At 43.6% G+C, this 13,230-nt stretch overlaps 1 protein-coding gene across 1 annotated transcript; it reads right to left on the reverse strand.

Moving 5' to 3' along the window:
- Window positions 1-9,209: 9,209 nt before the first annotated feature.
- On the reverse strand, window positions 9,210-10,013 carry LOC121307644. The gene has a single exon (XM_041239870.1). The coding sequence runs from the start codon at window positions 9,999-10,001 to the stop codon at window positions 9,210-9,212; it is 792 nt and encodes a 263-aa protein (XP_041095804.1). The 5' UTR covers window positions 10,002-10,013.
- Window positions 10,014-13,230: the final 3,217 nt, after the last annotated feature.

Genomic DNA, 13,230 nt, shown 5'->3' on the forward strand with positions numbered 1-13,230 from the left:
GTGTATATGCTGACTAAAAGTTTGCAGATATGAAAACAAACTTATATAGAAAACGAATTTATTTATGTATTTATTTAAAGTTACTAATACAGCTCACTGCTCACACAGTTCACTGCCCCTTGCTCTTTGCTCACAGGCCCCTCCCACAATTCCACAGACAGAGAGAGAGAGAGAGAGAGAGAGAGAGAGAGAGAGAGAGAGAGAGAGAGAGAGAGAGAGAGAGAGAGAATGTTGCTTGTGCGGGAGGATTTGCACCATACTTGTTTTGGGGTTTGACCACAGTCTGCTTTGTCTGTCTGTTTATTTTGTACAAGTGTTCCTGTTTGTTCAACCTTTTTATTTTACAATAATCAGCACATTTATTCATATCCCAGCACTGTTGTCTGTGTCCACTGTCTCTTCCGGGTCTGACGTCACCACCAGCCGCCCTTGTCACAAACCGAAACAAAAAAAAAGATACCATATATATATATATATATATATATATATATATATATATATATATATATATATATATATATATATAGAGAGAGAGAGAGAGACTTGACTTTTAAGATCCTTTATTTAAATATTCCAAATAAAATCCATTAAAATTCAAATAAAGGTAAAACACAACAAAAGTTAAGATTCCTACTGCCTCAGCAGAATTAAAAAAATCCTAAAATACATTGTGTTCTCCTTAAAAGCAGATTTTAAACAAAATAAAAGGATCATTAAAAAAATCAATATTAAACAGTGTTTTTTTTTCTTTGTTGAAAACAGATTAAAGCCAAAATAAAACATTGTAAAACAAAAATTAAATAAAATTAGAACAAAAACTGGAGCTCCCCCTCTTCACTCACAGCACACAAGGCGTCTCCCACACACCACCTCTCCTGAAAGTCCTCCAGGTTACTGACCAGTTTAAAATACTCAAACTCTACTCTGATCTGGCTGACCACAAGCACCCTGAACTGAACCACTAAACTGGTCAGTCCAGAACCAGAGAGTTGATTTTTCCTTGTCTTTAAAATAGCCAATTTTGCCTGTCCAATTAAAAAATTAATAAGAACACACCTGTTTTTCATTTTAAAACTATATAGAACCCCAAAAATAAAAAGCTCTTTACTAAAAACAACCCCTAAATTGTTCAGGATTCCCTGCAGTAAATCAAAAAGTGGCCGCAGCCTCTCACACTCACTGTAGGCATGAAACAGAGTTTCCTCTGCTGAGCAAAAAGCGCACTGCTCACTGATGCTGGGGTCCACTCTATGGAGACCCAGGGACGTTCCGCTGTTCTGCACAAACCTGCCTGTGGACACAATGCAATGTAGAATCTTCCACTGCAGGTCCCCCACTCTCTTGGCGAGAGGCGGCTTGTACAGCACCCTCCACACCGGCCTGTGCCCCTCCTCTACAGCCAAGTAAGCTCGCCACTTAGAGTCTACCAGACCCCTTAGCCTACTATACTCTGTGGCTTTAACACACAATTTGTACATATGTTTTCCATTCATTGTGTGAAAGATAATTTCCTCCACATTCTGCAATTTAAGCAAAGTCCCTCCATTCTCTCCACCCCCTTCACCTTCCTCACCTACTGCTGGTGACACAATCATTCCTGGAAATAAGGAAAGCTGTCTCTGCTCTGTGCCTCTGGACAGCTCCTCCCTCAGGACTGCCTTGAGCCGCGGGGAGAGGCAACCCCTCAACTCCCAACGACAGCGAGTGGAAGCGACAGCGAGTGGGAGAAGTATAGGCGTGGAAAAGTACAGATCAGTTTAGAAGCAGTAAGGAGAAATTGCATCTTGAATTGCTTTAATCAGAAAACAGAGGACATTGGGGAAACACAGCAGCAGCTCTTAGTCAAACAGCCGCGTGTGTTTTTCTGATAACAAACAAGCTGAAACTCTGAGCAGCTGATTCAAATTCAGCACCGTTCTGAGACACGGGCGAGGGGAGGAGCCAACAGCACAGCACAACAACGCAGTTAAACGAGGCAGTCTTCCCAGCGACAGCGAGTGGGAGAAGTACAGGCGTGGAAAAGTACAGAGCAGTTTAGAAGCAGTTTGAAAGCAGGTTGACAGCTGCAGAAGAAACTAAACTTAAAAAAAAAAAAACCTCAACATGGTCTTCAAGCCAGTAATCTGTGACACCTGCTTGATGTGGGAAATCCGAGAAAACCCAGCGGAGCTAAACGAAGTGTGCGTAAAGTGCCGCGTGATCCAGGATTTGCATAAACTAGTAAGTATGCTAGAAATGGAGCTGGAAGAAGTGAGACAGCAACAGGATCTTGAGGAACTGGCACACCCACAATTCATGGAAGTCTGCATCACCCCTAACAGACTGAAAGCCACCAGGGAGATAGATAGGTCAGAACAGCTGGGTTCAGGTAGGCAGAAGCAGGGAAAAAAAGAAACTTCGTCAAACACAACCACCAGAAATCAAAACAACCAACAAATTTGAGTCACTTCAGAATTTTGATGAGCAGAACCAACAACAAGAGAATGAAAGGAACAACATCCAGGACCCCATTGACAGTGGTGACCAGACAGCAAAAAGAAGGGAGGTCATGATTGTTGGGGACTCCATATTGAGAAACACAGCAAGTTCAATTCGCAGTTTGGACCCCCTTACTACAACAGTGTGCTGCCTTCCGGGAGCCTCGGTCAAGCACATCACTGAGAACGTGGACAGGCTCCTAGAACGAACAAGAGACGATCCACTAGTAGTCGTCCACATCGGTACAAACAACATTGGAAGAGACAGACCAAAATCCCTGCAAAACAAATTCAGAGAGCTAGGAAGGAAATTAAAAGAGAAAACCAAAACTGTGGTATTTTCTGGTATACTACCGGCACCTTGCAAAGGACCATATGGACAGCTGGAAATAATTAATCAAAACGCATGGCTGAAGATGTGGTGCACACGGGAAGGCTTCACCTATCTTGATCATTGGACCACATTCTACAACGAGGACTATCTGTATAGACGGGGTGGACTGCACTTAAATAACAAGGGAACCCGTCTACTTGGAGAAAAGATCCTCGAGCAGGTTCAGAAGCATTTAAACTGGGGGGAGAAATCAACAAAAAAAACAGAAGGGAGACCGCATCAAAACAAGAACAACAACTCAGGTAAGACAACCATTAAATGTATTTATCTAAATGCTAGAAGTATCAGAAACAAAATTCTAGAACTTGAAGCTACTGCACTAACAGGTAACTATGATGTGATAGGTGTTACAGAAACGTGGTTATCTGAGAGTGATGGGGACGAATATAATATTTGTGGGTATACACTGTATAGGAAAGACAGGCAGGACAGAAGAGGAGGAGGGGTAGCGCTATACATAAGAAACAGTCTTGAAGCCCAGGTGTTAAACCTGGACAAAGAAAATAAAACCGAATCAATGTGGGTCAGAATAACGGACAAAAATTCAAAGGGCATAATAATAGCATGCTATAGACCGCCAGATTCAGACGGTGAGCAAAATAATCTGTTATACAATGACATTAGAAATGCGTGTAGCAAAGGAGAAGCCATACTAATGGGGGATTTCAACTTCCCCCAAATAAAATGGGAAAACCCGTTGGGTAGCACGAAGGATGAAATAGAAATGGTGGAAATGACAAATGACTGCTTCCTAACACAATTTGTCAAGGCACCGACTAGAGGGGAGGCATGCCTTGATTTAGTCTTTTCAAATAACGAAGATAGAATAACTAAAACAGAGGTCAGAGAACCACTGGCAAACTCAGACCACAACATGGTCTCATTTGAAGTGTTTTTTAAAACCCCAAAAGTAATGACTAATGCTAAGGTTAACAATTTTAGAAAAGCAAACTATGAAGGTATGAAACAGAGACTAACAGAAGTAGATTGGAGTAAAATACAGAAAACACCCACAGAAGAAGGATGGTTGTTCTTCAAAAATGTAGTACTAGAGGCGCAAAACAATTACATCCCTAAAAGTAGACAAATCTAAATGTAAAACTAAATTGCCAAAATGGTTTAATAGATCAATTTAAAAAAATATTCAGCGAAAAAAGGCACTTTACAGAGCATTAAAAAAGGACCAAAAAGAAAGTACGCAGAAAGAGTACACAGAACTGCAAACACAAGTCAAAAAGGAAGTTAGAAAGGCCAAGAGAGAAATAGAAATGAAAATTGTTAAGGGAGCTAAAAGCAATTCCAAAATGTTTTTCCAATATTACAACAGCAAGCAAACATTCAAAGAGGAGATTAAATGTTTAAGAGATACAAATGGCAAAATCGTAGATGAAGAAAATAAAATAGCAAATATATTAAATGATTACTTTTCACAAGTTTTTACAAAGGAAGATACTGACAACATGCCCCACATGTCATCCAGTTCCTATCCAGTTTTAAATAACTTTAGCATAACTGAGGCAGAGGTGTTAAAGGGACTAGGAGCTCTTAAAATAAACAAATCCCCTGGGCCGGATGAGATCCTCCCAATAGTACTCAAAGAAATGAAAGAAGTTATTTACAAACCGCTAACCAAGATCATGCAGCAGTCTCTTGACACAGGGGTGGTACCGACAGACTGGAAAATTGCAAACGTAATACCGATCCACAAAAAGGGAAACAATACTGAACCAGGTAACTACAGACCAGTAAGCCAGACTTCTATTATATGCAAACTTATGGAAACTATAATAAGATCCAAAATGGAAAATTACCTACATGGTAACAGGGTCCTGGGAGACAGTCAAGATGGTTTTAGGAAAGGGAGATCGTGTCTAACTAACTTGCTTGATTTTTTTGAGGATGCAACATCGATAACCTACTCCAGAAAGCTTTTGACAAAGTCTTGCACAAAAGATTAATTCTCAAACTGAACGCAGTTGGGATTCAAGGAAACGCATGTACATGGATTAGGGAGTGGTTAACATTTAGAAAACAGAAAATACTGATTAGAGGAATGGAGTGTGGTAACCAGTGGTGTACCACAGGGATCAGTATTAGGTCCTCTGCTATTCCTAATCTACATTAATGATTTAGAGTCTGGTATAGTAAGCAAACTTGTTAAATTTGCAGACGACACAAAAATAGGAGGAGTGGCAAACACTGTTGCAGCAGCAAAGGTCATTCAAAATGATCTAGACAAGATTCAGAACTGGGCAGACACATGGCAAATAACATTTAATAGAGAAGTGTAAGGTACTGCATGCAGGAAGTAAAAATGTACATTATAAATATCATATGGGAGATACTGAAATTGGAGAAGGAATCTATGAAAAAGACCTAGCAGTTTTTGTTGACTCAGAAATGTCTTCATCTAGACAATGTGGGGAAGCTATAAAAAAGGCTAACAAGATGCTTGGATACATTGTGAAAACTGTTGAATTTAAATCAAGGGAAGTAATGTTAAAACTGTACAATACACTAGTAAGACCTCATCTTGAATATTGTTTGCAGTTCTGGTCACCTCGCTATAAAAAAGATATTGCTGCTCTAGAAAGAGTGCAAAGAAGAGTGACCAGAATTATTCCGGGCTTAAAAGGCATGTCATATGCAGACAGGCTAAAAGAATTGAATCTGTTCAGTCTTGAACAAAGAAGACTACGTGGCGACCTAATTCAAGCATTCAGAATTCTAAAAGGTATTGACAGTGTCGACCCAAGGGACTTTTTCAGCCTGAAAAAAGAAACAAGGACCAGGGGTCACAAATGGAGATTAGGCAAAGGGGCATTCACAACAGAAAATAGGAGGCACAGAGAATTGTGAGGGTCTGGAATCAACTCCCCAGTAATGTTGTTGAAGCTGACACCCTGGGATCCTTGAAGAAGCTGCTTGATGAGATTCTGGGATCAATAAGCTACTAACAACCAAACGAGCAAGATGGGCCAAATGGCCTCCTCTCGTTTGTAAACTTTCTTATGTTCTTATGTTCTTAACTCACCCATCAGTCTTTCTGCAAACCTCTCTGAGTGCCAGCCTAGCTGTGCAGTTAGCTGGGAGGCAGTTAGCCAGCAGGAGAGCTCAAGGTTTAACAGGTGAACCACCCTGGTTACATCTATTAAAAAACTGGCACAGAGCGTCATTGACTGGAGGAACTTAACTGGAAAGAGTGGATTAAAAAATAGGGGCTCCTCAAACAGGTCCTGCCCTGTCAAGGACTCCACATCCCTTTCCACCCTCACTAGCTGCCAGGCTTTTAAAATACTTTGATAAAAAGGAGGAAGTCCTGCTTTACTAAAACTGGTGTTCTCAATTAAAAACAGGTGTTTTCCTAACTCCAGCCCCCCAACTTTATCAAGAAGGAAACAGGCCAGCCTCTTCCAATGAGCCTCCTCCTCAGTGTCCAGGAGTCTCTGAACCGCCTGCAATCTAAAGGCTGCCACCCTACTTAAAATGCTGACTAGCCCCTGCCCCCCCCCATCACTAGGGAGGTAGAGGACTGCCGGCCTCAAACTGTGTCTCCCGCTCCAAAAGAACTCCAGCAACACTCTCTGGATCTCCTTCACCAGGCCCTGGGGTGGGTCCAGGCATACCAGCTTGTGCCACAAGCTAGAGGCCACCAGATTATTAATAACAAGCACCCGGCCCTTGAAGGACAGTTGAGCCAGCAGTCCCTTCCACCTCTGCAGCCGCCTCCTCACCCTGTCCAACAAACCCTCCAAGTTCATTTTCATGTAGTTTTCTGTTCCGAGGTGCACCCCCAACACTTTAATACCTGTTCTGTTCCATTTCAGCCCCTCAGTCAGGACAGGAGGGGTGCCCTCATCCCAGCTGCCTGACAGGAAGTTGTCACATTTTGCCCAGTTTACTCTGGCAGAAGATGCTCTCTGGAACTCATTTAGAGTCTGCTGCAGCGACTGGACATCTGCATCCCCACTCACAAACACAGTCACATCGTCTGCGTAGGTAGACACCTTCACTGTGGCAGAGGAGGGTGTGGAGGGCGAGGAGGGCACTGTCCATCCAGATAACCTGACCCTCAGCAGGTGCAGCAGGGGCTCTATAACCAGTGAATAGAGCATACCAGACAGGGCACAGCCCTGCCTTATACCCCTGCACACTGGGAAGGGCTGACTCAGCCCATTGTTGATCTTTAAAATACTAAAAATGTTGGAATATAAAAGCTGAATATAAGAAATAAAACCAGGACCGAATCCGAAGGCTTCCAGTGTATGTAAAAGGTAGGTGTGGTCGACTCTGTCGAAAGCCTTCTCTTGATCCAGGGAGACCATTCCTACATTAAAATCACAAATATCACTTACAGTTAAAAAATCTCGAATAAAAAATAAGTTATCAAAAATAGAGCGACCCGGTATACAATATGTTTGATCCATATGTATTACAGTTCCAATAACACTTTTTAATCTATTAGCGATTGTTTTGGATAAAATCTTTAAATCAGAACATAAAATTGACACAGGTCTCCAATTCTTAAGCTGGCATAGGTCTCCCTTCTTGGGCAGCAGTGTAACCACTGCCCTACGGCAGCTAAGAGGCAGTTCCTTGTGGCTGAGGCTCTCTCTCAGAACCTGGAGCAAATCCTCCCCCATTATATCCCAGAAATTATTATAAAATTCTGCTGGCAGTCCATCGATCCCTGGAACCTTGCCGCTGGAGAGCTGCTTGACAGCGGCGGTCATCTCCTGGTGGGTCAGCGGTGCGTCCAGCTGAATCTGCTCCTTCTCACTGAGGCTGGGTAACCCCTGGAGCAGCCGCTCAGTGTCCTCTATGTTGCACAGTTCTTTATTATAAAGTTCCTTGTAAAAACGCACCGCCTCTCTGCTGATTTCCTCCCTGGTGTGCAGTTCTTTCCCACCAGGAGTCCTGATACAGCACAGCTGTCTACTGTCCGCTCTCTTCCTTTCCAGGTTGAAGAAGAAACTAGTGGGGGCATCCATGTCTCTCAACTCCATGAATCTGGAACGCACAATCGCCCCCTTCACTCTTTCCTTCAGCAAGCTCCCCAGCGTGATTTTCTGCTCTTTTAGGTTCTCCAGGGTCTGTTCTTTAAACTCTGAATTTAAACTTTCCTCTGGGAGGAGGATTTTGGACTCCAGTTCTCTCACGGCTGTGTTTAGTGACCAGGTTGCATTTATAGTATATTGTTGACAAAAACATTTAATTTGTATTTTGCCAATGTCCCACCACTGTCTGAAATCTTTATATTGTGCTTTTTCTTTTTTCCAAATTATCCAAAAAAGTTTGAATTGTTGCTTAAATTTTACATCTTGTAATAATTTTACATTGAAATGCCAGTAAGATGCTCTGTGGGGTTCTGATTGAATTATTACTGTAATTAATAGACAGTGGTGGTCAGAGAGACTACTGGGGATGATTCTTGCTTTGATAAATTTATTTAAATCGTTTTTAGAAGTATAAAACCGGTCTAGTCTTGCTCTATATACACAGTCTGTGTGATACTGAGACCAGGTGTATTGTCTTGAACTGGGGTGCAGGCATCTCCATATGTCAACCAGGTCACTGGACTCTAACAATGCAGCCAACTCTCTGGAGGACTGAGGGTGTGGTTCATCATTATTTCTATCAATATTAAAATTAACAGTACTATTCTGCCCTCGCAAAAGAGTCCCCTTCTTAAGCTTAACAGATAGATAAACTCTTTCCAGTAACTGCAATATTGAATGATGCTTTATTGACACCAGTTTGTAGGTACAGTGTTAGGAACTGAGTAAAACTGAAATAAAATACAGAAAACAACTGTAAGTACGGGTATGCTGAATACTATGCTTAATTCTCACTAATAGCACAGCATGTATTTTTAGGTATGGTATAATATTATCATAAACTCAGAAATATGCTGCCGTATGCAAAATAATTCCCCAAACATGGCAAAATCAATTACATAGAACAGATATCTCAGACCATGCAACTATCAAGAAAATACGTAAATCTATCACGCAAACGATCATCCATATAAAATATCATCATGAATTGAAAGGTGAGTATGTTATAATTGATTTTACTTACAGACAATGCTTCTACAAATAATTGCAAGAAGGATGGAGTTCGATGATATCTGCAGCTCCACAGAGCGACTTTCACCGTTGCTAACAAGGATTCTTCTTTACAGGAAATAGGACAAACAACAGACCTTATCAGTAAACAGCGCCATCTAGTGGCCAAATGGAATTGACTTAAAAAATGAACTCAAACCAACTAAAGGGTCCAGAACACTCCTCGTCTTGTATCTGTAAAGATGCCAACATTAACACTAGAACTTAAAGTTACTTATCAGTCTCTGGAGAGAAGAGTAGGACAGTCTCTGAAACTGGACGCAGAAAGGTCTTGCATGACCCCTGTCTTGCTGTCTTGACTTCAACCTTTCTTACTTTCCCATCTCTGCCAGGAAAGGTCTTCACAACGATGCCCATGGGCCAGTCATTCCTTTTCACTTGACTGTCTGTCAGCATCACAATGTCTCTCTCCTTAAGGTTGGGTTTCTCTTTCTGCCACTTCCTACGGCTCTGCAGGGTAGGAAGATACTCTTTTCTCCAGCGGTGCCAGAAGGTGTTGGCAAGGCTTTGAACTTGCCTCCACTGCCGGCTGAAGAGGTCTTTCTCGTTGAATTCACCTTGGGGAGGAGGAACTACAGCAACCTTTTGGGTGAGGAGTGTCGCTGGCGTCAAGATGAGGGGGAAGTCTGGATCCGTGGACACAGGAACCAATGGACGAGCATGCACGATGGCTGAGACTTCCGCCATGAAAGTAATCAGGACTTTGTGAGTAAGCCTGGATGGACCCACCTTCAGCAGCATGGAATCCAGGATGCGCCTCGTAATGCCAATCATTCTCTCCCAGCTGCCTCCCATATGAGATGAGTGTGGTGGGTTGAAGACCCAAGTACACCCTTTGTCACTCAGGTACTCTTGGACCTCCTTGTCACTCTGAACGGCCTCCATCTTCAGCTCTCTGCAGGCCCCGATAAAGTTTGTACCACAGTCGGACCTGATTTGTTTGGCTGGTCCTCTGATGGAAAGGAACCGTCGCAGAGCATTTATGAAACTTGAGGAATCCATCGACTCAATGACTTCAATATGTATAGCCCTGGTGATCATACATGTGAACAGCACAGCCCAGCGTTTACTGCTTGCTAGTCCACCCCTGGTGCGACGTGCTGTAACCATCCATGGCCCAAATATATCTAACCCAACAAAAGAGAAGGGAGGGTCAGTGCTGAGGCGATCCACAGGTAAGTCAGACATCTTCTGAGTCTCTATCCTCCCACGTAGTCTTCAGCAGATGACACATTGATAGAGTATGCTGCTGACCCGCCGTTTTCCACCGATGACCCACAGACCAGCTGCTCTCAAGGAACCCTCAGTGAAGTGGCGCCCTTGATGGTGGACCTGCTCGTGTAGGTGACGGATGAGTAGAGTCGCGATGTGGCTCCGTCCAAGCAGGATGAGAGGGTTGATTTCATCTTTACCTAGGCTTGCTTGGGACAGACGTCCTCCAATCCTCAGTAGGCCTGAATCATCAATGTAGGGGCACAGACTGAAGAGTGGGCTCTGCTTAGGAATGGCTTTACCTTCTCTGATGCATTCCAATTCCTCTTGAAAGGTGTCGTGTTGCAGACTGCGGATTATGATATTCTTGGCTTGATCCAGGTCTTCGGTGGAGCAGGGTTTTTTGCAGATGTGCCATCCTTTGCAGCTGCTGCCTACCTTGAAGGAGTGAGCAACATGCACAAGCCTTGCTGTTGCGTGTGTCAGTGCTTGCCAGCTTGAGAACCTTTCGAAGCGTTTGGGGGTCTAACTTGTTGCTGGAGACATTGGTGGCGTGACAAGCAACTTGGGGGCGGATCTCATAGTCAGATCCGGGATCAACCAAGTCGAAAGGTGTGTGAAGGGTTTCTGGCTCTGCTGACCTGAACAAGAAAGCTGGTCCAGTCAACCATGTGCTATGAGTCAGGTTGCCTGCTGGGACTGATCTTGAGGCATGATCAGCAGGGTTCTGGTCAGTAGGGACGTGCTTCCACTGCTGTGGGCTGGTAGATCTCCTGATACGTTGCACCCTGTTATTCACATATACGTAGAATCGTCTGGCGTCGTTGTGAATGTAACCAAGGACCACTTTACTATCAGAGTAGAATGTGACAACATCGAGTTGGATGTCAATCTCATCGACGATTGCTTCTGCTATTTCCACAGCTAGAACAGCAGCGCACAACTCGAGTCTTGGAACGGTGATCTCAGGACGTGGAGCGAGCTTAGCCTTACCAAAGATGAAGCCAACATCTATGTTCCCACTGGCATCAGTTGTCTTCAGGTAAGCTACTGCTGCGATGGCGTTCGTGGAGGCATCACAGAAGACGCACATCTCTTTCTTGTGTGCTTGGCTGAGAGAGGTAGAGGTGTATGTGCGAGAGATCTTGACCTGTTCAAGCTCCTTCAGTGAGTCTCTCCACAGCTTCCATTCCTTGAGGTTCTCTTCTGGGAGAGGGGCATCCCAGTCACAAGCCTCCATGGTGAGCTCTCTGAGTAGAGACCTTCCTCGAATGCTTACCGGGGCGGCAAATCCAAGCTGGTCAAACAGGCTGTTGATCGTCGACAAGACTCCACGTCTAGTGTATGGTTTCTCTGCTGAAGACACCTGAAATGTGAAGACGTCCTCTGCGATGTCCCAGCTCACCCCGAGACTTCTCTGCATGGGAGGGAAGTCGACACTCAGATCCAGGTCCTTCAGCCCCTTAGCTAGGTCGTCTGGAGGAAAGGCTCTCATGACCTCTGCCTTGTTAGAGGCGATCTTGTGCAGGCGTAAGTTGGAGAGGGCCAAAATCTCTTGAGTGTTCTGAAGAAGAGTGATGGCTTCCTTCTCTGTGGGGAGGGATACGAGACCGTCGTCGACGTAAAAGTTCCTCTCGACGAAGTGCCTTGCCTCTGCTCCGTAATCCCTCTCGCCCTCTAATGCGGCTCTCCTGAGGCCGTACATGGCCACTGCTGGGGATGGGCTATTACCGAAAACATGAACCCGCATCCTGTACTCCACAACTTCGTCATCCAAGTCGTTGTTGCGATACCAGAGGAATCGCAGGTAGTTACGATGGTCTTCACAAACAACGAAGCAATGGAACATCTGCTGCACGTCTGCTGTCTGCTTTTCGTACCATTTTACGGTCTACAATAGGTATTTCAAGATATTTTCACCAACAATAGACACAACTACCCAAGTATACCGCCAGCAATGTAACTTACCGCTGAGAAAAGACAATCCAAACTATTACTACACAATCTTGAATCATCCATATTATACAGGCAGTCATATTCAAAGAAGCAATACCACAGTTCAGAAATTGAGAGAAAAACAGGTTGTGGCCGTTGTGTACGATACAACAACGTAATTGAGGTTGAATATTTATAAATGCATATTTATTTGATGTTTTGTTTTTTCCTCAAATTGAGGGCATTGAATTTGGGCTGCATCTTAAATTCGATGGTGTCTTAAATTCGAAGGAAGACGTTATGTGCAGAAAATTCTACAAAGAAGCCGATACACATGATTAGATTGATCATAGATATGGAGTCGAAGTTAACATTCCAGAAAGACATGAAGCTGGCAACACCAACAATGACAGATCCGATGGCAAACGTTACCCACAAAGAGCAAAGTGGATTGGGAATCAACAGGGGGGCGATGACCAACATTTCTGCAGTTTCTCCTGCAATATTCTGTATAGAGGTGGCAGGGTACACCCCTTCCCTGTGCGTACCTTTTGTGTTGTTATTATGATTTAAATGTATGTGTGTACGGGTGTTTTAGTTGGCAGAGAAGGGTTATAAATGCAATAAATAATAATTCCCTGCCAAATCAGTTTGCGTGCAGAATGTGCAGAACCAGCATGACTTTTGTTTGTTGTGTTCACTTATTAATTGTCTGTTTTGGCCATTGTGCTGTTGTTTGGTGTTAGTGTTTTGTTTTGTGTTCAAATCTTTATTTGTATTTTACAATAAATACAGTGAGCAGCGCTTCATCTCGCAGTACTGGTGTGTTCACACATGGTGTCTCAGAAGTGGGATTACAGCCCCTCCACATATGCAGGCCAGGAAAAGTACTGTGGGGGGAATTATTTTTGGAGTGCAAGGTGATGGGACACCATGCTAGTGGGGGAAAGGGAAAGCAACCTAGATAGGTTGTGGTGGTTGTAGAGGGGGCTCCATGGTGCATGGTACGCAGAGTGTATGAGCACATCAGGGATAGGTGCTCATATGAAAAACCCCTCTTCTGGGAAGTTCACAGCCAGGATGA

The sequence above is a fragment of the Polyodon spathula genome, chromosome 3, assembly GCF_017654505.1.
Source record: "Polyodon spathula isolate WHYD16114869_AA chromosome 3, ASM1765450v1, whole genome shotgun sequence".
Lineage (NCBI taxonomy): Eukaryota > Metazoa > Chordata > Actinopteri > Acipenseriformes > Polyodontidae > Polyodon > Polyodon spathula.

What these genes read in the sequence shown, in the direction of transcription:
- LOC121307644 (XM_041239870.1), bottom strand. Translation starts at nt 10,001, where the DNA reads ATGGATTCCTCAAGTTTCATAAATGCTCTGCGACGGTTCCTTTCCATC.